The sequence below is a fragment of the Acomys minous genome (genome assembly GCF_964271855.1).
Source record: "Acomys minous genome assembly, chromosome: 10".
Classification (NCBI taxonomy): domain Eukaryota; kingdom Metazoa; phylum Chordata; class Mammalia; order Rodentia; family Muridae; genus Acomys; species Acomys minous.
The window spans coordinates 70407601-70431736 of NC_140491.1; the positions used below are offsets into that span (position 1 = coordinate 70407601).

Below are 24136 nucleotides of genomic sequence, written 5' to 3' on the forward strand. Positions count from 1 at the left end.
GAGGTTTGCAAAGCGTGTCTTCCTATGTGGCAGACAAACTCCGGTCCAGGCTCTCATGACACAGGCCTCCGTATGCTCCTAGGCCACACTGCTAGAGCTCTTCAGTTGTCCAGCTCCAAACTCAACCGCACCACCCCCCCCACCCTCCCACCCCCTCACCCCCCCCACCCCCGCCACAAATGTCTGATGAGGGAGCTGGGATGTTAGGAGTCAATTGGTTTTGTCATTTATTTACAAAAAAAATTTAAAAATAGAAGGGTTTAAAAGCTTCGATTAGTTCCGACAACCCACAGTCCCCATACGCCCAGGCGAGGGCCCTCTCTCTTCCCAGAGGGCACTGGGAGGGAGGAGGAAGTCTCTGGCCTAACCTCAGGTGGGATCATAGGCTGGTCAGGCAGCTCACACAATAGGCTGGACCTGAGCCAGGAGGCAGCAGGGAGGGTAGGGAGATGGGTTGGGCTGAAAGCTTGCTTCAATGCTGGGAAGCCCCTGCTACCTATGCCAGAGGAAGGAGAGGCCAAGGCACAGAGGACCCTGGGCCAGTCTCAAAAGAATCTGAAAGCAGAAATCAAAAGGCACTGAATATGGAAGTCTGTGGAAAGGCAGGGCAGGTGTGGGACGGTCCAGCCTTGGCTACTGGGACAGGGAGGGCTCCAGCAGCTTCAGAACTCCGCCCACCAGGTGCAGGCTTCCGGTCACCAGGACATGGATGGCAGCGGCCTCACGGAGAACGCTGGCCCCACTGCTGGCGGTGGGGTGGCTGAGGAGGCTCCTTGGAGAGCTCGGAGGCTGAAAGATAGGATCCCGGCCCTGGCTGATCCACTGCAAGGCGTGGGAGATACAGCTGAAAACAAGGGAGCTCCCGCTGTTAGGCTGAGGCTGGTGTGGCGCCAGAAGCAGGGAGCCTGGCCCGCTAGGCTGTGGGCTGGCGCTGCTCCAGAGGTCCGGGCTGGCCTGTTTGTCGCCCAGGCGGCTCCAGTGCTGCTGGTGTTGGAGACAGCGGAGTAGCACCTGGTCCAGAGTCACTGTGAGATTGTGCTGGTCTGTGGGGTGCAGAGCGAGGCACATCAGTGGAGTGGAGGGGCGCGCAGTGAGCACTTCCTTAGCTCCTGGCACTTAATTCTGCAGGCTGTCCACATGGTGGACTGTGACCAGTGCAGCCTGCTCACTGTCATGGGGAGCGAAGCCTGGCTGTCTGACTCCGCAACTCCCACCTACAGTGTGTCCCCCTGGGGTCCCTCACCGCGTGGGCATTCCAGAGCTCTCCACAGGGACCTGGAGATCCATCTGCATGTTTCATACTCCTTCAAAGTTTTGGGGTTTTTTGTTTTTCATTTTTTTTTATTTTATTTTTCCCAAGACAGGGTTTCCCTGTGTGGCCTTGGCTGTCCTAGACTCACTTTGTAGACCAGGCTGGCCTCGAACCCACAGCGATCCACCTGCCTCTGCCTCCTGAGTGCTGGGATTAAAGGCGTGTGCCACCACACTTGGCCTCCTTCAAAGTTTTTAAACCACAAAGCAGTAGCCGGGCGTGGTGGCGCACACCTGTAATCCCAGCACTAGGGAGGCAGAGGCAGGAGGATCGCTGTGAGTTTGAGGCCAGCCTGGTCTACAAAGAGAGCCCAGGACAGTCAAGGCTACACAGAGAAACCATTTCGAAAAGATCAAAATAAAAACCAAATAACCCAAACTTTTGGGTTTCTTTCTTTTTTTTTTGAAACAAGGTTTTTCCTTCATGCACACTGATGTTTTCCATTCTCTTCTATCCAGTGAATTTTAGCTGAGACCCACTAAACTGATCCCAGGAGCCATCAGTGGGCTGTAACCTGCCCTTAAAAAAAATGCTATACCTGGTAATTCTTTTACAGTGTTGTGACTACACGGCACAAATTTGAAAATGTACTAAATGGTGTTTCTACATTAAAATCTATACCCTGGGGCTGGAGTGATGGCTAAGAGGTTAAGAGCACTGTCTGTTCTTCTAAAGGGCCTGAGTTCAATTCAGCAACCACATGGTGGCTCACAATCATCTATAATGAGATCTGGTGCCTTCTTCTGAAGTGCTGACACACATACAGGCAGAATACTATATGAATAATAAAAAAATACATCTTTAAAAATTAAAAAAATAAAGCCGGGCGTGGTGGCGCACACCTTTAATCTCAGCACTCGGGAGGCAGAGGCAGGCGAATCGCTGTGAGTTCGAGGCCAGCCTGGTCTACAAAGTGAGTCCAGAACAGCCAAGGCTACACAGAGAAACCCTGTCTTGAAAAACAAAAAAAAAATTTTAAAAAAAAAATGAAAATAAAAACTTTTAAAACTGCTATCTTCTAGCATGGTTTAAAGGCCCCATTCCTCCTGTATAGTACTTCGGGCCTTTGGCATCAGCCACATTATCTGTCCTGTCCCCTCTCACCTGCGTTCTCTGTGGGCGAAACCTCTGTCAGGTTGGGGCAGAACACGGCGTAGTCAAACTGGCAGGGCTGGGAGACCAAGGGGAGGCATGGCATCAGTCTTCTGAAAAGCTGCTCCTCACCCCCACTTGGCTTCCAAATAGCGCCCCAGGCCCCCAGCTCTGGAGACACGCCCATCCCTGAACCAGTGGGGCTGTAGTAACAAGCCACAGGCCTTCAGCACACACACACACACACACACACACACACACACACACACCACCTGTGTGCCTTGGTGTGCTCCTCTGGGCTTGTAGCTTGCACAGACTACTGTGCAGAGGTTTTGGGTGGTACCTACTTAAGGCGGCCTAGCTGGGGAGCAGGCCCCAAACCCAGGCTGGGTAGTTTCTGGATATGAACCACTTCAGCCTCCTGCTCTGAAATGGAAAATGATCCTAGGAACCTTTCTGACAGTTGTCCCCAAGCAAAGATGTGACGGAATGGCTCCATTTTAGAGCTGAGGACACCAGGCCCCTGCGCCCACACAGCCAGAACCAGCGCTGCGTGTTGTCTACCCTCTGGGGCTAGGGTGATGGTTGTCCCTTACCTGTAGCAATTTCAGCAAGGCGGCGGAGTCCCTGTCCCCAGTGGAGTTGAAGAGCAAGACATGTACTTCAGGGCCTCTGCATCAGGAAGAAATGGGTGGGGCATGCCTTCTGCCCTCCCTCCCAGCCCACTCCAGCCATTTCCCCAGAATCGAACCCTCCTTGAACTGGTCCAGCCCTAACGCCTGACGTTAGATCGCCTGGAACTGGACCTAAGGATGGTGGTGAGTCAGTCACCATGTGGGTAGTGGGAGCTGAACCCGGGGTCTCTGCAAGAATAGCGAGGGCTCTTAAGAACCATCTCTCCAGCCCCACGGTATCGACTGTATTGTAGAAACACCATTTAGTACATTTGCAAGTCTGTGCCACACTGTAAAGAATTAGCAGTATAGCATTTTTTTTTCCCAAAGAGCAGGTTACAGCTCACTGATGGTGGCTGAAATCAGCCCTAACGGGGTCATTATCCAGGACCCTGTCCCCTGCATGCCCAGCCCTGCAAGAGAGCTCACCCACTGGGGCGTTCGCCGCGCTGCAATGACTGGCAATACCAGCGCACACAAGCCTGCACACTGCTGGTGGTATGCGCGCCATCCAGGTACCAGGTAAGGGGTCCCCGCCGCAGCACCTGTGTCCGGCCAGGCCATTCCGTGTCCCGAAGCCCTGGCAAAGGCAGACGAGGCAGTGCTCTACGCTCCACAAGGCCTGCAGCCTTCTCGCCCTGCAGGTGGATCCACTTACTAATGGCAGTCCCTGGGTTCCTGGAATGGGCTGTCTTGCTATGGAAACTTCCAGAAAACCCTGAGACTGGGCTGCTAGAACACAATTATACATTCCCATATGACAGCCGGAGTTTTGAGCTTACAAGCAAGTGAGGGCTGGGGCTAGCGTCTGACCTAGGATCTGGTCCAGGGCTATCCGTGACAGCAACCTGGCACACACGCCAAAACTATTCTAATGGGGCGTAAGAGTGCAAGCCCTTCTGTGGGCTGAAAGCAGTTTTGGAGGATGGGGCAGAGGTAGCCTCAGCCTTATGACAGACAGCAGCTACTGGCATTCTCCCCCAGATCCTCCAGGTGCTGGGCTCAGCATCTGAGTGATGTCACATCATAAACCATCAAAATAGCCCTTGGCAGTAGGTTCTATCATTATCTCATTTGGCAGAAAGGAAAACGGAGCCTCCAGAGATTTGTGAGCTCTGGCCAGGGAGGAATGCTCACCCCTAGGAACAGTCTAGAACTGTCCCCAACTGCCAAACAGGAAACCCAAAGATGCATCTCAAAGGGCACGGAGGTACAACACGGGGCTAACTAAACATCTCAGGGGGGACAAAGATGTGTAGCAGTCCTGACTGGACAGGAAGCTCCAACTTACCGTGTCTCATGTGGGAGGTGGGACGGAACACAGGTGCCAGGGGCAGCTGCCACCGTATGCTTGGTCCAGACACCTTCAGCTCCCGGACGTCTGTGGGGTATGAGTCTCTGTGTTCAGATCCCTCCGAGGCAGGCTCCATGCACTGCCCACCTGCATGCCCACACCGGCCCACCTACCCTGGTGGTCCTGCTGCTCCAGCCAACAGTGGGCCAGCTGCAAAGCTAAGGCTGCATTGGACCGCTGGTGCTCTCCCTCCAGCCCCAGGGTCAACGGCAGTCCGCCGTCCTCCAGGGCTTCCAAAGGGGGACACAGGAACAGAGGGCACTGCCGGGGGGAAGGGCAACAGTTGGTCAGCAGACCTGCCACCACCGCCACTGTGTTAGAAAGTCCTCTGACCACACCCCAACTGCCAGGACCTACGAAGACCTGCTCCCAGAATAAGAAGTGTCCCGGAGCATAGACAGCTGCCCGACACTGCCCTGCCCCCCACCACCACACACACACACCCGTGTCACTGTGGTCAGCGCGCACCTCTACCGTGCCACCCAAACCACCCACTCACTCACTGAGATCTGCTGGGCTCGATCCCTCAGCACGGCCAGGGGACCTTCTGGCTGTAGTACAGTGAAGGCAGGGACGCCAGGCTGCAGGCAGGCCAGGGAGAAAGTGACAGGGGCTGTTGGGGGTCCTTCATCTGCCCCCGTGGGCCCCACAGACCTGTGACTGAGGCTCATTTCAGCTGAAGCCATAGAGGGGCTCAAGTCACACGGGGAAAAGGATGAGATGCCAGACCATGCAGGTGGCCAGGACACTAACGGTTCTGCCGGAGCCATTCCTGGTAAGCATTAAAAGGACAGACCCTGGGCTCCCATGACCCTCTCCGGCCCTGTTACCTTAAAGATGCCCCCTTTCTGCCATGCTATTTTCTCCACCGTGTCTCCTAGGAGGCTGGTGTGGTCAAGGCCAAGAGAGGACACACCACACACCACTGGCTTTCTGAAAGAGACAAAAAGGCCCTGGTCCCCGGTACTGAGCCACCAAACCACAGGATTCCAGTTGCTCCTCCGTCCCCAAGCGGCTGCCTCACCTGATGATGTTGGTGCAGTCAAAAGCTCCACCAATGCCCACTTCCACCACTGCCAGGTCCACCTGCAGAAGACCAGACAGCATGGCAGGGGAAGAAGTGCCCAGATGCCACCTAGAAGCAGGAAGCCCCCTCCGCTCATATCCTGGGACCTAAGTACAGGGTCTAGGAAAGACACGCACCTTCTCTTGGAGGAAGACGTGGAAGGCCATGAGTGTGAGGAAGCGGAAGTAAGCAGGCATGGAAATGTGGCTACCATCCTGCACACAGGAACAAGTCAGTCGCCATAGTCCCGCAGCCCCGCAGCCCCCAATCTGGAGATGGGCCCTCCCCAGCCCTCAGCACCTTGAATTGTTCCAGCTGGTGATAGAGGCGCCAGAAGTGCTTGGTAAACAGCTCGGGGCTGATGGGCTTCCCGTTGATTCGAATCCGCTCACGCACCTGCACCAGGTGGGGAGAGCTGCCGAGAGACCTGGGGTCATCGGGACTCCCCCCTTCCCCAGCCTCAGGGCCCTTCCCCTGTTCCCAAGGCTCCCAGAAGTCCTCAAGAGACTCCTCCCTAAGGCCGCCTAGACACATACACCCCTCCCCCAGAGGCTGAGCCCCAGCCACCCAGCCTTTCAGAAGGACCTACAGCCTCCAGCCCAGCCCGACCTCTGCACTAGCCTTTCCTGTCAGGGGGGTTCATCCTATGTACTGTCTCTCAACTAAGACATGCACCCCCAGGAAGGAGAGGATGGCCCTGTCCCCAGGATAGTCTAGCACGGTCTCTGGGCCCCAAAAGTCCTATGTTTCCCCATCACACTCAGATCAGTGTCCCTGCTAACACATGCTTACAACAGCCACTGCCTTTCAGTCTCAAAACAATAAATCCAGAGGGAGGAACCATCAGAGCCATTCCCCTGCCCCATCCAAATCCCCAGGCTGGCTAGAAGACCACATGGGCCCAGGGCAGGTGTTAGAGGGTTTACTCGGAAAACTATTATTAGGGGGCTGCAGCGATGGCTCAGCTGTTAGGAGCATTGGCTGCTCTTCCAGAGGTCCTGAGTTCAATTCCCAGCAACCACACAGTGGCTCACAACCATCTATAATGTGATCTAAATGGCCTCTTCTGGACTGTGGGTGTGCATGCAGATAAAGCACTCCTATACATTAAATTTAAAAAACGAAAAACTATTATTGGGGACCAGCAACGTGGCTCAGTGGGTAAAGGCACTTGCTGACAAACTCGATGATCTGAGTTCCATCCCAAGAACTCACACGGTGAGAGGGGAGAAACTATTCCTAAAGCTTGTCCTCTGACCTCTACACATGTACTGTGGCAAATGCACATATACAAACACACATCCACTAGGAAAATAAGGAAAGGTAATAAAAGTTTATTAAATTTTCTCAAGCTTTTTTTTTTTGACAGACAATATACTGTCCTTTATATTACACCGCCTCTTGATGCAGTAGCCACTTAGTATAAATAGGTGTGCCTCGATCACACGAGCCGCCTAAGGACACATTTCTTAAGCCTCGGGAAGTGACATGTGTCTGCCTTGTCACTCCTCAAAAACCCTCTCACACCAAAACGTCTCCTTTTGTTTTTTGTTTTGTTTGGCCTTTGTTTTTCTTTTTTCTTTAAAAGATTTATTTATTTATTTATTATACATAGTGTTTCACTTGCATGTATGCCTGCAGGCCAGAAGAGGGCATCAGATCTCATTAGAGATGGTTGTGAGCCACCATGTGGTTGCTGGGAATTGAACTCAGGACCTTTGGAAGAACAGCCAGTGCCTCTCTAGTCCTGTTTCTTTTCATTCCTTTTTTTCTTTTTCTTTTTTTTTTTTTTTTTTTTTGGTTTTGTTTTTGGTTTTTCGAGACAGGGTTTCTGTGTAGCCTTGGATGTCCTAGACTAACTTTGTAGACCAGGCTGGCCTCGAACTCACACCAATCCGCCTGCCTCTGCCTCCCAAGTGCTGGGATTAAAGGCGTGCGTGTGCCATCACCACCCGGCTCTCATTTCTTTTTTTAAAAGGCGTTTGATTTCTTTTTCTTTTTTGAAATATTTATATATTATGGATTCAATATTCTGTGTACATTTGTGCTTGTGCTCCAGAAGAGGGCACTAGATCTCATTACAGATGGTTGTGAGCCACCATGTGATTTCTAGGAATTGAACTCAGGACTTCTGGAAGAACAGTCAGTGCTCTTAACCTCTGAGCCATCTCTCCAGTCCTTGTTTGTTTTTCAAGACGGGTTTCTCTGTGTATTCCTGGCTGGCCTGAAAACCAGGCAGAGATCTGCCTGCCTCTGCCTCCTGAGTGCTAGGATAAAAGGTGTGGGCCGGGCCGGGCGTGGTGGCGCATGCCTGTAATCCCAGCACTCGGGAGGCAGAGGCAGGCGGACCGCTGTGAGTTTGAGGCCAGCCTGGTTTATAAAGTGAGTCCAGGACAGCCAAGGCTAACACAGAGAGACCTTGTCTAAAAAAAAAAAAAAAAAAGGTGTGGGCCACCAAACACACACACAGCTCAGCTTCCATTTCTTTACTGTGAACAATCACCAGTCTAGGGAAAACATGTTCATCTGAAGTGACCATTGCCAACTGGTTTCAGATGCTTATGGAGTACTGATAAGGTAAACGAAGCAAAAGTCGGATATGCTCCTCCCCCAAGGACCAAATCCTGAGGAGCACACTCATATTTATTCCTCTAAAACATCATTCGTTTAAGTGACAGGCTGAAGAGAGGCATGCGTCAAACACAGGACGCAGGCCTCCAGATTTCCTGGGCTTCTGCGTGGCTGTGTGTCACCACTAGGGGGCGCTGCCTCCAAAGAAAGAGGCAGAGCTCTACTGACCACTTGTGGAGACTTGGACAGGGAGGCAGTCAACTGCCTTAATCTGCACAGTTTACTGCACTTATCTGTTCCTTATTGCAAAGACATATTAACAGACAAACATTTCTACGCTACTTCAAAACTGAATCTGGAGAACCTGGGAGATGGCTCAGCCAGTAAAGTGCTTGTCACACAAGCGTGAGGACCTGAGTTCAAATCCCCAGCATTCCTGCCCCACAACCCTGACCACCTCCAAAAAAAAAAAACAAAAAACAAAAAACAAAAGCAGCTGGTAACCCCACTTAGGGGAGGCCGTGATAAAAGGATTCCTGGGGCTGGCTGCTCATTCAGCTGAATCCAGGAGCTTCAGGTTTAGTGAGACTCAGTCTCAAAAAAAAAAAAAAAAAAAAAAAAAAAAAAGAAGAAGAAGAAAGAAAACACACACACACACAGACACACTAACATGAACATATGCCTGTGCACCCATACACACATAAATCATATTGGAAGTTAGGTTGAAGTGCCATACGCATTTAATCTCAGCACTCAAAAGGCAGGGGACAATGGATCTCTGTGAGTTTGAGGCCAGCCTGGTCTACATAGAGAGTTCCAGGACAGACAGACAGCCTCTCAAAACAAAACAAAACAAAGCTGGGCATGGTGGCTCACACCTGTAACTCCGGCAGGAGTCTGAGGTCGGGCGATCCCCAGGAACTCTAGGCCAGCCTGGGGAACAGAGTGAGTTCCAGGTCAGCCTGGGCTGGAGTGATACTGAAACAGGGCCTGGAGAGATGGCCTAGCACTTAAGAGCACTGGCTGCGTGTGCAGAAGGCCTGGGTTTGGTTCCCAGCACACACATGTGGCTCAGAACCCTCTCTTATTCCAATTCTACCAGGAGCACTTGTGAAACACACACACGCGCAAGCAAAATACACATACATATGACATAAAAAGAATAATTAGAGAAGCAAAAATTATATTTGGAATCTGAATTAACGAAAGGTCACCTGACTCTTTCAGCCAGGTACTTGCAAAAATTCTGCCACTTTCCCTCCGTGGGTTTCCTTATGAAAACTGACGGGCCACTGTGGCAGAGAGGCTGGCAGAGAGCCTGATCTTGGCTCCAGCTCCACAGCCCTGCAGAGCTGAGACACCCCATCCCTCAGAGCCCAGTACCTAAAGAAGCCTGTCTTCAGGCCGTAGTTCCGCAGGATGCGCTCAGTGAAGGCACAGGTGGAGCCCTGGGGAGGAGCATTGGGTGGGGTGAACCGATGGTTAGTACTGATTGTGAACTTGGCAGCACCCATAATCCTCGGCAGGTCTGGGAAGGGGTTTTTAGACAGACCTCATAGAGGCTCAACATCAGCACCCATCCCTTCCTGACTGAGGGTGCAATGCGCTCTCCGGCCACGATTATATGCCCCCCAGAACTTGCAGGCAAACAAACTCTTCTTCCCCTAGGGGATCGTTTGGGGAACACCAACTGAGAAAACACTGGCAAGCCTGTGTGGGACTGGCTTCTTAATTAGTGACTGATGGAAGAAGGCCCAGCCCATTGTGGGTGGAGCCATTCCTGGGCGGAGCAAACCAGTAAGCAGCACCCCTCCTAGGCTTCTTAACCAGCTCCTGCGCCCAGGTTCGATGATAAACTGTTTTATGGAACTGTGAGCCAAGTAAACCCTTCCCTCCCCAAGTTGCTTTTGGTATTTGACGTTTCATCACAGAGATAGTAACCCGAACAAGACACCGTAAGTCACTATTTGGTAGCAGCACGCTGAAAAGCAATTAATAAAGGAGGGCAGGTGTGAGCCGCCCACCCCGATCCCGACTCCTCCTGGGCTGCTCTTCCTACCTTTCCTTTGGTTCCAGTGACATGGATAATGTTTAGCTGGTTCAAGTCCTCCACCTAGGACAGAAAGGTGCTTATCTCAGCCACGGGGCTCCCAAGCAGATAGGGTAGAGGGGTCTCACGGGATCTGCTACCTTACCTGCAGCCCGCTCCGTGCCAGGTACGTCTCCATGGCTTCCAGCTGCGCCTGAGGGTCACTGCGCTGCCGCTTTACCTGCTCCAGGTAGCTGGCATTGGTCTGCAGGGTGTTGAGCATGCGCACAGCGTCCTGGCAACAACAGTTCTAGTTCACTGAGGGTCCTTAAGGACAGCGGTACCCAGCCCATCAGGACAGTTGTACCAGCCATCCTTGGGCCACTGCTATTTGATGGGGAGGAAGTCCTGGCATATTTCTAGTTCTGGCAAAGATGGGAGCCTGGGGCAAGCTAGCCCCACCCAGGGAGTGCCAGGTGAAGCTGGCAAGACTAACGGACCTTTATTTCCTGGGCTGCGTTCCCAAGCCTCTGTGCTCTAAGCTTTCACACCCCCTTCTCCCCCGCCCCCGACTTTTTTTTTTTTTTTTTTTTTTTTTTTTTTTTGGTTTTTCGAGACAGGGCTTCTCCGTGGAGCCTTGGCTGTCCTAAACTCACTTTGTAGACCAGGCTGGCCTCGAACTCAACACCGATCCACCTGCTTCTGCCTCCCGTGCTGGGATTAAAGGCGTGCGCCACCACACCCAGCTCCCCCGCCCCCACCTCTGTTCTTACTCTCTCTACCACTACTATACTGGGCACCCACTGGGCTAGGGCCAGGTAGGGACTCGGAATTTTGGGGTTCCTTGAGACTCAGGAGTTCCACATTCTAACCCCAAGACAAGACGATGAAAGCAATTAGACCTGGAAAAGGAGGTACAGAGGGAGGGGAAATGTGCGGGGGGGGGGGGGGGGGCGGGGAGGGGGGAGGGGAAGGTGTCATGCAGCCAGAATCCACAGGTGGGTACAGCCTGGGGAGATGGCTTCAGGGGATGGGAACAGAAAATAAGTGGAGAGGGCTAACTGAGAGGTATCTGAGGACTTAAATCCAGTCATGTGTGTGTTACAATTACGAATACACTTTGAGAAGTCTATGCTTAGGCAGTTCCCCTCAGACATCAGACCCGAGGCCTGGCCTCTTATCCTCAAGGCTTAGCTGGAGGCCTCAAAGCCCTAAAACCAGTGCCACCTGCCTGGCTAACATCAAGTTCTGGTCATTGACAACTGACCCCCCCCCCCTCCGGCACAGCAAGCTACAGTTTCTGTTTTCCAGATTTCTTGGTCTCTTTATTGCTTCTTTTCCTGCCTGCCCGCCAGCCAATTCTGAACACTTGGATTTCCAGTCTTCCGAGTCCTGGAGACCCCAACCCCAGATCCTCCTGGGTACTTCCACTCTGGACTCTAGAACCTCCCCACTTCCTTCCCCCTCATCCTGCATTGCCAATGCAGACTCTGGGGTCATCTAAAACTCAATTCGGGACTCTGGACGATCGGCTGTATCACCAGCGCCCCTTCCCTCTGCAATGCGCGACGACACACACCCTCGGAACTCCCAGATCGGGCCACTTGAGCCCAACTTTCCTGTCCCTGTCACCTCTCCCGGACTCCGGGATGTCCCCGCCACCCGAGACCCCTCCCCGCTACTTCAGGAGCCCCCAGCAGCTGGCGGAGAGCGAAGCCCAGCTCCGGACCAAGCCCACGTGTCAGTGCGCGGCCGTTCGCTCGCCCGCTGGTCAGAAACCTGGTACTCCATGCCGGGCTCCTGCGGCGCGGGCCACGCGCTCAGCCTCCGCCGCGCCGCGCCCTCCGTCGATGCACCACGCGCAGAAACAGCTGCCAGGGAAAGAGCTGGGCGCAGGTGCCTCCGCGCCCACGACATAGTCCTGCTGCCACCGCTAGCTAGGCCTGGTCGGGAGCCGCCCGCTTCGCCTCGCCCCGCTCTGACGCGCCTCTAAGACGCACCAATCAGAGTCTCCCTATCCATGGGAACCAATGAGAATCAGCGCCTTATCGCGGCCATCTTTGAGAGGGGCAGTGAGCTGCTTTCGCCAGGTTTCTAAGGGCCGCGCTGCCGCGGGGGGAGAGGGGGAGAAGGGGGGGGGTGTAACGCGGAGGGAGGGCTGTACGTGGGAGAGGTCCTCAATCTTAAAGGCACTGAGCACTCTTTCCGTTACCATCCTCCAAAGGCTGTGCCCCCAGGTCTTAAGGACTTTGCAGCACATCCCAAAATAGCCACTCCAAGCCAGCAGCCCTGGGCCCCTGCTCCATGCCAGGCTAGCTCTGAGCTGGGATAGAATTACAGAGCTGGCAGACGCCTGTGGTCATCATTTTCCAGCACCGAAATGTCCCGGCTCAGGCAGACTGTGGGGACATGGCCTTTTCGGTCAGGAATCTGACCCCTCTCTCCCAAGGCCCCTAACTCGTTCTGAGAAACCTAGAAAGACTTCCGTGAAGAAAGACACCTCGGCCAAGATCTGCGGGGGCGGGGGGCAGGGGGTTGCAGGGGGCTTTCCAGCCTAAGAACGGGACTTTGGGATTGAGTTCCATCTTATTGGACCGATTTGCTCCGAGGAAGCTACGTATAAAATGTGTGTTAGGGCTGGAGAAATGACTCAGTGGTTAAGAGCACTGACTGCTCTTCAGAGTCAAGGTTCGATTCCCCGGACCCACACTGCGGCTCATATTTGCAAACTCCAAGCCAGCGATCTGACGCCCACTCTGGCTTCCAAAAGCACCAGGCATGCAGGCAAACACTATAGTGCACAGACATTGCAAACAGGCAAAAATATAAAGATTAAAAAATGTGGGGCTGGAGAGATGGCTCAGAGGTTAAGAGCACTGACTGCTTTTCCAGAGGTCCTAAGTTCCTGAGTTCAATTCCCAACAACCACATGAGGCTCACAACCATCTATTTTATGTTTTAATACCCTCGGCTGTTGTGTAGGTGTACATGCAGGCAGAGCACTGTATATATAATAAATAAATACGTCTTTTTTTAAAATGTCAAAGTAAATTTGGCTGCCTAAAATGGCTCTAGTGGTAGGAGAGTGATCTGATTAGCACTTCGGAAATTCCGAGGGCAATCTTGGGGAGGGGACAGTATTTCCACCTAATTGTGGGTGAGGAGACCCCCTTCATTTGTGAAAGGCACTGGATGGAAAGTGACCCTCAGAATGGCCATGGGTTTTCAATATCTCCCACTTTTCTAAATTGGGATTAAATATTTAGCAGAGATGGGGCTGGAGAGATGGCTCAGAGGTTAAGAGCACTGCCTGCTCTTCCAAAGGTCCTGAGTTCGATACCCAGCAACCACATGGTGTCTCACAGCCATCTATCATGAGATCTGGTGCCCTCATGTAGAAATACATGCAGGCAAAACACTGTATACTTAATAAATCTTTAAAAAATAAATAAATATTTAGCAGAGATTGTTTCTTTTAAATAAGTAAGATATGTTTGGGAAGGAGCCTGGACTTCTCTCTGAAAGTGCTGCTGGACTCAAACTCACAGAGATCCGCTTGAGTGCTGGAATCAAAGTGTCCACGTGTGTATTTTATTGAACGGCCTCAGTCATTCTTCGCCCACTTTTCCTTCCTCTCTACCCCACCACCACCCCGACCCCCAATGTGGGGTTTTATCTGTAACTCAGGTGGACTTGGACATAGCTGGGCCAGGCTAGTCTCAAACTCTCTATGCAGCAAAAGATGGCTTTAAACCCTTGATCCTCCTGAGTCCACTTTTCAAGTGCTGAGACTCCAGTAGCAGGGGGCAGGTCTGTACCACCACACCTGGTTTCACACCCTACTGGGGTCTAAAAACAACTAATCTGCCACTGAGCTATAGTCCTCCCAGGATTTCTTTTGTGGTTTTGAGACAAGGTCTCATGTAACCCAGGCCTACCTCAAACTCACTATAATGCTTTTAAACTATAATCCTTCTGCTTCCACTGCCCAGGTGCTGGGATTACAGAATTTTGCCTCTTGGCTTGGCTTTGTCCTAGTGTGTATTTCAGTAAACAACTTCACTGATTCCTGGACCCCTTTTTCTCAGTTTCTATATTTTTTCTATATTCTTTCTTTCTTTCTTTCTTTTTTTGTTTGTTTGTTTTTTTTTCGAGACAGGGTTTCTCTGTGTAGCCTTAGCTGTCCTGGACTCACTTTGTAGACCAGGCTGGCCTCGGACTCAGCAATCTGCCTGCCTCTGCATCCCAAGTGCTGGGATTAAAGGTGTGCGCCATCACACCCGACTTTTCTTTATCTTTTCTACAGGGTTTCAGCCTCTAATACGGGAGGGCACAGGCACTCAAGATCTTTCCTCTACTGGTCTTTTTTTTTTTTAATTTAAGATTTATTTAGTATACAGTGTTCTGTCTGCATGTAACACCTTCAGGCCAGAAGAGGGCACCAGATTTCATTGTAGATGGTTGTGAGCCATCATGTGGTTGCTGGGAATTGAACTCAGTACCTTTGGAAGAGCAGGTAGTGCTCTTAACCTCTGAGCCATCTCTCCAGCCTCCCCCTTCCCTGTCTCCCCCTCCCCCCGCCCCCAACAGACTGGTCTTACAGCCCTTGTGACCCATTTTTTTGTCTTCTCTCTGCCCATTGCTGAAGCACTTTGTGCCTCTGGAAGTGTGCTCAAGAGGCAACGCTCCAGCGTGGCAGTGGAAGGCCTGTGTCTCACGTTTTTAATCGCAGCACCCAGAAGGCAGAGGCAGGAGGATCTTTGACTTTGAGGCCAACCTGGTCTACAGAAAGAAAGAGACAGGCTCCTGCCCAGCTCATGCAGATCCAGTGAGTTTGGTCCCTTAGCACTACAAACAACAATATTAAAGTAAAAGCATTTGTGCCCCTGGTTCTGTCCTCCAGAGGGCAATTTATTTTTTCTTGAAACTCTGTCAGATCTGTAAGAAGTGACACTAGAGATATATTGCATCCCGAGGGAGCACTTACCTCTGTGGATTCTGTGACGTGAGATAGAAAGCTTGTCTACTTTCCTGGCTGAGCTAATTTCCTTCCTCTCTTTCCTGTTTTCCTCTATTGGTCTGTTTTGCTGCTGGTGGTGGTTAGCTGGCTTTCTTATAACAGGGTCTCACGAGATACCCTCCAGGGGCCTGGAACTCCCTATGTAGCCCAGGCTTTCCTCTAACTCTCAACAATCCTCCTGCCTCAGCTCCCCAGGTACTGGAAATAGACTTAAGGTTCAAGCAATACAGTTGTATGCCTCTATTACTCAACTCAATTTCCTTTACTTTTTAATGTATTTTTAATGTATGTTTTATGGGGGGTGGTTTGCCTGCATTCATGTCCTGAAGCACCTTGCATAGTGCCAACAGAGGGCAAAAGGGGGGTGCAGGTCCCCCAGAACTGGAATTACAGGTGGTTGTGAGCTACCATGTGGGTGCTAGAAATTGAACCCGAGTCCTCTCAAAGAGCAGCCAGGGCTCTTAAGTGCTGAACCATCTCTCCGACCCCAGTTCCCTTTATCTTTGCCATGATCAAAGCCAGCAGATGGAGCCTCAGCACCTGCCACAGGCTTTCTCCAGGGCCGGGGCTAAGGCTCTGGGGGTCCTTGCACTGTGCACACCTGCTCTAACCAGGAACAGAAATGGCAACACGGAGGAGGCCAAAGCACTGGGAATTCTGTGTCTCTAAACGAGTATTATTGCAGTTGTAACAGGAAACCCTAACTGTGCCTGGACCTTGGGCGTGTCACCTCTGCCTCGGACCTGTGTATACTCTGTTGTCCCCGAGGACATTTTTCATGACTTCCCACTTGTTCATTTTATTCTTTTGAGGTGGAGTCTCATACATCCCACCCTGGCCTCTAGGTCACCATGGATCAAAGCCGCCCTTGAACTTCTGATTCTCCTGATTCCACCTCCCAAGTGATGGGTTTATGATTCACATCCAGCCCAAGGCTTTATGCATGCTTGGTAGGGCGAGCACGTCACTCACTGAACTACACCCCAGCCTTCAGTTTCTATTCGCAGAAAGCAATCAACCTGTAAGTGAGTGACTCTATACTATACTGTTTTCATATACCTTCCTTTCCTCCCTAGTGCTAGGGTTGGCGCACACACACACACACACACACACACACACACACACACACACGTCATAGCATGTCTGTGAAGATCAAAGAACAACTTGCAGGAGTTGGTTCTCTCCTTCTCCCACGTGGGAACCTGGGGATCAACTCAGGTTCTCGGACTTGGCAGCAAGTACCTCTCCGCCACCACAAGCCTTTCTATCTAGTTTTTTTTTTTTCCAGACAGGGTCTCTCCGTGTAGCCTTGGCTGCCCTGCACTTGCTTTGTAGACCAGGCTGGCCTTGAACTCACAACATTCCGCCCACCTCTGCCTCCCGAGTGCTGGGATTAAAGGCGTGCGCCACCACACACCCGGCTTCTATCCAGTTCTTATTCTGGACTGTGTTGGTATGTAGGCATCTCTGTAGTTGATTTGCTTTTCTGGGCTGTGTAATGTTCCATGTGTGGAAAGACAGTTGGGTGCTTGGCTAGTTCCTGCTGGCTACCCATTTAGGCTCTTTGCAGTATTTTGCTGTCATGTGCCGCCATGATGTAATGACATTACTTACCTCCCTTATTTCTTCCGCGTGTGGGAGAAACCTGAGACCAAGAAGTGCAACAACTGTGTCAAGGATGATGTGCAGCACACACACTCATAATATTGCCTCATCGTGCTCAACAGGGGAGGTGGAACCACTGTCCTCACTTCAGTGGCATCCTCACGTCTTTGTCACAGGCCAGTGCTGGCACTCTGCCCCTGTGCTTGGCGTCAGCCACCTCATAGCCCTCATGTGAATTAGAGATTGCCCTCCTTTCATAGGAAGAGAGCTTGAGGCTCAGAGAGATTAACGAACTCGCCCAGCAAACTCAGATTTGCTGACTAACATCTACCCTTGTTCCTCCCACCGTCTGTCTGTGGGGCTGCTCCCTGGCTCTCTCCACTTCTTGGGCTCACTGTGTGACTGTAGGGGAGCTGCCCCCGCCTCTGGTTGGTCTCCTCCACAGCAGACTGATGTCCGAGGGAAGAAGTTGTCCCTTCTTTACCTGGGTCTCTACACCTGGGCGGCTACAAAGACCAAGGATATCCCAACTCATCAGTAGGTTTATGTGGAACCCTAGTATTCAGAAGTGGGGTGCAAGCCAGGATGATGATGGCACACACCTTTAATCACAGCACTCGGGAGGCAGAGGCAGGTGGGTCTCTGAGTTCGAGGCCAGTCTGGTCTACAGAGTGAGTTCCAGGACAGCCAGGGCTACATAGAGAAACCCTGTCTCAAAGCAAACAAACAAAACCAAAACAAAATCCAAAAACCGGAAGTGAATGCCTCTCTGTACCCCATGGCACAGACAAGGAGCCTCCATGTTCCAATGTCTATACTAACATCTACAGAGACGCTCCCCCTCCTTGGCGGGACCCTTCTCTGATCTTCGGAGCCTCACTTCCCCTGTGGCCACAGAGGAGTCACAACATTTTCAAACATGTATATAATGCACTTTGCTCATATTCATCTCCATTACTCTGTCGTCTTCCAATTCCCTGTGCTCCCCTCCCCCTTCCCGACCCACCCCCCCTTATACCCTCATATCTTTTGTTTTTTGTTTTTGTTTTTTTGAGACAGGGTTTCTCTGTGTAACAACCCTGCCTGTCCTAGAACTTTCTTTGTAGACCAGGCTGACCTCGAACTCACAGTGATCCATCCCCTTCAGCTTCCTGAGTGCTGGGATTAAGGTGTGTGCCACCCCGCCTGGCTTTGTTTTCTGAGACAGGGTTTCTCTGTGTTAGCCCTGCTTGTCCTGGACTCTCTTTGTAGGCCAGGCTGGCCTCGAACCACATCGGACTTGGTTTTTATTTTATGTGTATGGATGCTTTGATTGCGTGTATGTCTGTGCACTGTATGCCTGCCTGGTGCCCCAGGGAAGCCAAAAGAGAACATCAGCACCCTTCAGCTGAGCTCACAGACGATTGCAGACTGCCGTGTGGGTGCCGGGATTTGAACCCAGGTCCTTTAGAAGAGCAGCCAGTGCTCTTAACCCATGAGCCATCTCTCCAGCCCTTATTTATTTATTTTGGTGACCCAGTGAGTTGCAGTCACCCCTCCTAGAATAACGGAAGGGAACGACTGACCTAAGCTCAGAACCCTATTTGTCTCCTTCCCGTGTAGCAGGTGACATGGATAAATATGCCACCTGCCTTCCTGGCCCCCTTTCTTTTTCTGGGCTTCCTGCCACTTGCTGCTCCTTCCTGTCGTAAGCGTACACTTTGCTGGCCTCACTCTCTCTGCTCTTCGTCATCACAGGCCTCTCTGCCACACTGGTATGTTATGTTCCGGGTCTGTGATAACTTAACCACGCCACAGGCATGACATGTCCAGCAACCTCCTGGCCTCTCACCCACAGTGTCTACAGTCTCTTAAAATGGTCATACTTGTGACAGCTGCCTTCCAGAATTGTCAATGCTTGCTCATGCCAGCTCAGGCCAACCCAGCTGAATAACATCTATCCATCTATGGGACCAGCCAGAGACCTGGCCAGGTTTCACCGTGGGTCCCTGTGCCAAGCCCCACCCATCTCCAGGCTCTCCACTCACACACGGGCTCCAGAGTCCATCCTTTCCCGCCTGGGTCCACCTGACAGTTCTCTCGCTGCCTGTCCTCTGACCCCTGAAAGGTCTCATTTTTTAGTGCAGTTCAGTCCTTCTGGGGAACTCTAAACTCTGCACGTCCCCCTACTTGGACCATCCCCCAAGTCCTTTTAGCTGCTGCTCACACTTAGTGACCACTTAGCACCAGCCTGGACAGCACTACGGTCACTCTCACTGCATAGCCAGAGCAGCAAATAAGGTACAAGAGGTTACTCAACCAGCCCTCAGTCACACAGAAAATGAATTTGGGGTCTTTGCACTGGCCTGTCCCTCTGCCCAGGAGCATTCAAACATTTGCATGACCGACTCTCATTGGCACATGCACTCCCTTCTGCCTGTCAATCTTTTGTACCTTTGAGATCTTGAAGCATGTGGTTGTTACCATTTCAAAAGAAACACTTTCCTGGGCCAGTAGAGCGGGTGGAGGTGCCTGTGGTGAAGACTGACCCCACAGCACTCAGGAGGCAGAGGCAGGCAGATCTCTGAGAGTTCAGGGCCAGCCTGGTCTACATAGTGAGTTCCAGGACAGTCAGGGCTACAATAGTGAGACTCTGCCTCAAAAACAAACAAACAAAGAGTGTTATGGTCAGCTACAGTGGTACATGCAGCTCTTGAGAGACAGAGGTGGGAGCATCAGGAGTTCAAGTTTCGTTGTTCTGTTTTTTGAGAGCAGATGAAATTGGAGATCATACAAGGTGAAATAAGCTCTACTCAGAGAGATTGATACTGCATGTTCTGTCTTCACCGTGGAATCCAGGCAAAGCTGTGTGTGGTCACAACACTAGACGTGGGATAAGAGGGGCGGGCGCGATCTTCAAGGAAGCAGGGAATAGAGGGGAACAGAGTGTATATGATGGAAAAGCGGAAGGCCGGGGCTGGGGAGACTGCTCAGTGGGCGAAGCACCTGCTGCACAAGCATGAGGGCCTGAGTTTGACCTGCAGCTCCCGTGTAAAAAGCCAGCACGCCTTTGATCCCAGCACTCGGGAGGCAGAGGCAGGTGGAGCGCTGTGAGTTCGAGGCCAGCCTGGTCTACAAAGCGAGTCCAGGACAGCCAAGGCTACACAGAGAAACCCTGTCTCAAAAAAAAAAAAAAAATGAAGAAAAAAGAAAAAAAGAGAGACCTTGTCTCAAGATTCAGAGTCTTTAATGAAGAACTCTGGCCTCCTCACACATAGGCACATAGCATCACACACACACACACACACACACACACACACAGACAGAAAACAAAGGATGGTGCACACCTTTAGTCCCAGCACTCAGGAGGCAGAGAGGTAGGCTTATCTATGAGTTCAAAGCCAGCTTGGTCTACAGAGTGATTTCCAGGACAGCCAGGGCTACACAGAGAAACCCTAGCATGAAAAAAAAGGAAGGAAGGAAGACGCTGTGGCATCCTTTGATCCCTGGTTAGCACTATATTGCTTTGTCTTGTCTTTTGAGATAGGGTCCCTTCATGTGGCCCAAGTTCCTGCCTCCTGACTGCAGAGACCATGCTAATTTTTGGTATTTATATATTTGTGTGTGTGTGTGTGTACAGCATATATTGTATATGTCATTTGAGACCACATATTTGAGGCATCACAAGCCTGGAACATGAGTCACAGGAGACTCTGAGCTGCCTGACGTGGATGAAGAAAACAGTCTAGGCCCCCTGCAAGAGCCTCTAGTTTTCTTCCTTTTTTTTCTTTTCCTTTCTTTTTTGTTTTTGTTTCTTTGAGACGAAGTTTTTCCGTGTAGCCCTGGCTGTCCTCGAACTCCCGGAGATCCTCCTGTCTCTGCCTCCCGAATGCTGGGATTAAAGGCATGCACCACCACAACCTGCCTCTAGTTTTCACCTGTAAGTTGAATCTCCCTAAATAATAGCAAAGTACTCTTGTTGTTCCATTTGAGACAAGATCGTGTGGCCTGGATGAAGATGACCTTGAACTTCGGACGATCTTGTCCCCATATCCTAAGCACTGGGGTGGCAGGCATGCACCATACTGCTCGAGTTGTCCCTCATTTAACCCTCATGAGGAAGGCTGTGTCTGGGCCCGAGTTGCGAGGGAAGAGGTGGTTTAGTGATTTACAGGCTTTTGAGGAGGTCCTGGTCAAGTGGAGCTATGTGGAAAGCTGTGTTCCTTATGTCTCCTGCTCAGGAGAGAGCTCCTGGTGACACAGCCTTTCCCTGGAGCCTGCAGCGATATCTAGAGCCCTGTTACACCCACAACAAAGCACGGCGACACGAGGCCCCTAGGATCTCCTACCTGAAAGGAGGCAGTTTTAGCTTCGCAAGCACACCCTGCTGGACTCTTCCTCTCCATGGCCGCTTCCCACCAGAACTTCTCAGCCACAGGCCAGGACATAGGCAAGCCCCTGGCACTTTTCATCACTTGGCTCCCAGCTCCCCCAACAGGTAGGACACAAATGACTCCTAAGTAGAGGAGCCTTTGGCCAAGGCAGCTCTGCGCAGCTGGAGCGGGACTGCAGGCCCTGCGGGGAGCTCCCACAGCCTCTTACCCTCTCCATTAGGGGAGGTTTCCTGATAGGTTCCCACCTCCACCCTGAGCACAGCCCAGTGACTTTCCTAGCCAGTCCTAGTCGGTGTCCCCAGTACAGGACTAGCTGGACGCCCCTTGTGAGTTAAATAACAACCAGATAGAGGTTAAAGGTGAACAGTAGGAGGGGGTAGGGTGAAAGGAGGCAGGGATAGCTGGGAGATGTCCAGGCTCTGGTTCGCCTTCCTAGCCAGGTGAGACTGGCTCTACCTGGCCTCTCCTTGTCACAGCCCACCTCCCCTCACAGTTGGACCCATTTGGCTCCTATCGGGAGCAAGACCAGAAAACCCAGGTACAGCATGGGAATGAGGCGATCTTGGCCCAGTTCAAAGTTACTGCAGAAGAGGCCTTGTTTTACCAGATCAACTCCAAAATAAGTAAATAAATAAAACTAGGACACACGAAGCAGTGGATAGACTGCAGGTGTCATCAAGAAAGTGAATCCTGGCTGGGGAGATGGCTCAGCCGTTACGAACATCGCTTGGTCTAGCAGAGAACCAGAGAACCCGAGTTTGATTCCCAGTGTCCGCATGGCTCCGCACAGGTATCTGGAACCTCGGTTTCAGTGCATGCAATCTGTCAGAAATACCAATGTACAGAGAAGGAACAACAACAAAAAAATAAAAAAAGAAAGAGAGTGTGGGCCTTTCCTAGTATTTGTCTATTTGTTTATTTTGTTTTTCAAGGCAGAGCTTCTCTGTGTACCACTAGCTGTCCTGGACTCCCTTTGTAGAGCATGCTGGCGTTGAACTCGAGATCCACCGGCCTCTGCTTTTTTTGTTTTGTTTTGAGACAGGGTTTCTGTGTAACTTTGGCTGTCCTGGACTCCCTTTGCAGAGCAGGCTGGCCTCAAACTCACAACAATGCACCTGCCTCTGCTTCTGAGTGCTGGGATTAAAGGCATGGACCAACACGCCTGGCTAGTGTTTTTTTTTTTAAAGACTGATTTGTTATGTTTAACGTGCATCAGATCTCATTACAGATAGTTGTGAGCTACCCTGTGGTTGCTGGGAATTGAACTCAGGACCTTTGGAAGAGGAGCCAGTGCTTTTAGCCTCTGAGCCATCTCTCCAGCCCTTTCCTAGTGTTTCTGACTCAGTCTAATGTGCGTACCAGCACACAGGGCTGACACTGCAGGGCCTGGGAAGGAGGCCCACATTACAGCAGGGGATCAGGGCAGGATACTGAGGCACGCCCAGCTCCTTCCTAGAGTAAGGAAGGGCAAGCTTAGGTCAGCTGCTACAGGGTTTTACCAAAACCTTAATTTCCCGTGTGCATGTAGTCAGAGGGCAACCTGCCGGAATCAGTTCTCTTTTTCTACTATGTGGGTTGCGGAGACAGAACTTGGCCATAAGGCTTGCTCAGTTATTTCGCCACTGAGCCATTTCAGCAGCCGAGCTCAAGTTTCAGGCCTGCTTCTACTTAATCGCATGGATAAAAACATTAACTGAGCTGGGCGTGGTGGTACATACCTTTAATCCAGGCACTTGGGAGGCAAAGGGAAGTGGATTGCTATGAGTTTGAGGCCAGCCTGATCTACAAAGCGAATCCAGGACAGCCAAGGCTAACACAGAGAGACTCTGTCTCGAAAAACAAAACAAAACATTAACTTGAATGAGTTAACACAGAAGCATAGCAGGACAGAGCCACCCACTGGCACCAAGCTCAGAAGGCTCTGCGGCCCTGGCCACTGCCTCTATGCCTGCACCAGCCCCACCAGCCCGAGGTCTTTGTCTACATTTTGGGGCCATGTGCTTGTAGTGAGTGCGCATGCTCACATGCATGCTCATGTGTATGATATTCATACGTGAGTGCAATCCTGACTCAGCCTGGCACAGAAGCCCTCCCACCTTCACCACCTCAGCGCTTGGAAGAACCACAGTGCTCAGTTTTATGTAGCTGATGGGGTTTGAACTCAGGTCTTCATGTTTGTATACAGCCAGCACATGACTGAACCATCATCCTAGCCCATCCCTTCCCCTCCCCCTAGATAGACCCTACTCCCATCAGAGTAGTTTGAGGCTAATGGAGCCTGAGTGCCCAGCCATGACACACACCCAGAAAATGAATGCTGGTATGGATAAAGTCATGTAGGTTGTGGTGAGGTGAGGATTGAATCCAATAACAGATCTATTATACGGAACGACTTATAAGAAACTTTCAGTGGTAGCTGCCCAGCCTTGGGTCCAATCTCTGGCCCAGGGTTGAGTCCCTTTAATACTTGAGGGAAAATATCCTGAAGTGGGACAGCTCTATTAGTCCACCTTCATGTTAGCAGCCACAGGACTGCTCTAATTGTTAGTTACACTGGGTTGAACGATGTCTTGCCCCCGTCATACCCTAGGAATGTGGCCTCACGTATGCAAAGAGGGTCTCTGCAGACCTGGCTGCTTAAGGAGGGTCACACTGGGTCCTAAACCCAACATCAGACATCCTCACACATACTCAAACAAAGGAAGGAAGACGCTGAGGGATGGGTCAGAACCAAGATTGCCGAGGTAAGTGGTGGTGTTCACCTGTAACCCCCAACTCCTGAGACAGGGAAGCAGGGAGATCCGAAGTTCTGAGACAAAGGGCTGAGGGATGGCTCAGTGGGTAAGAGCTCTAGCTGTTCTTCCAAAGGAGCCGGGTTCAATTCCCAGCCCTTGACTCAGGGGACTCCCTCTTCTGGCTGCCCTGGGCACCAGGCGTGCACATAGGTGTAGTCATGCAAAGGAAAACAAACCAAAACAAAACAGAAAACACAGGCCAAGTATTCTATCAGCTACCAGAGTCTGGGGAGACCTGAGATCCA

At 51.5% G+C, this 24136-nt stretch overlaps 1 protein-coding gene across 2 annotated transcripts; it reads right to left on the reverse strand.

The window, feature by feature from the left end:
* Window positions 1-203: 203 nt before the first annotated feature.
* On the reverse strand, window positions 204-21344 carry FPGS (folylpolyglutamate synthase). Of its 2 annotated transcripts, none has more exons than XM_084800249.1 (15): window positions 21052-21344; window positions 10265-10393; window positions 10129-10182; window positions 9453-9517; window positions 5799-5913; window positions 5636-5713; window positions 5457-5518; window positions 5263-5365; window positions 4936-5013; window positions 4546-4693; window positions 4370-4459; window positions 3508-3658; window positions 3001-3076; window positions 2417-2483; window positions 204-1043 (listed from the first exon to the last, which is right to left on the reverse strand). In XM_084800249.1, exons 1-15 carry the CDS (start codon window positions 21172-21174, stop codon window positions 634-636), a joined length of 1749 nt encoding a protein of 582 aa, XP_084656375.1. In that variant the 5' UTR covers window positions 21175-21344; the 3' UTR covers window positions 204-633. The 2 variants fall into 2 exon arrangements, with proteins under 2 accessions (XP_084656375.1, XP_084656374.1); XM_084800248.1 differs by lacking the exon at window positions 21052-21344 and adding an exon at window positions 11878-12066.
* Between the last annotated feature and the right edge of the window lie 2792 nt (window positions 21345-24136).

Excerpts from the sequence above, each read along its gene's own strand:
- FPGS (XM_084800248.1), bottom strand. The coding sequence starts at position 12,015 with ATGTCGTGGGCGCGGAGGCACCTGCGCCCAGCTCTTTCCCTGGCAGCT. Across the intron at positions 10,394-11,877 it reads AGCCCGGCATGGAGTACCAG|GACGCTGTGCGCATGCTCAA; the intron begins GTTTCTGACCAG and ends TGTTGTTGCCAG. Across the intron at positions 3,077-3,507 it reads CGCGGCGAACGCCCCAGTGG|AGGCCCTGAAGTACATGTCT; the intron begins GTGAGCTCTCTT and ends TTCCTGATGCAG.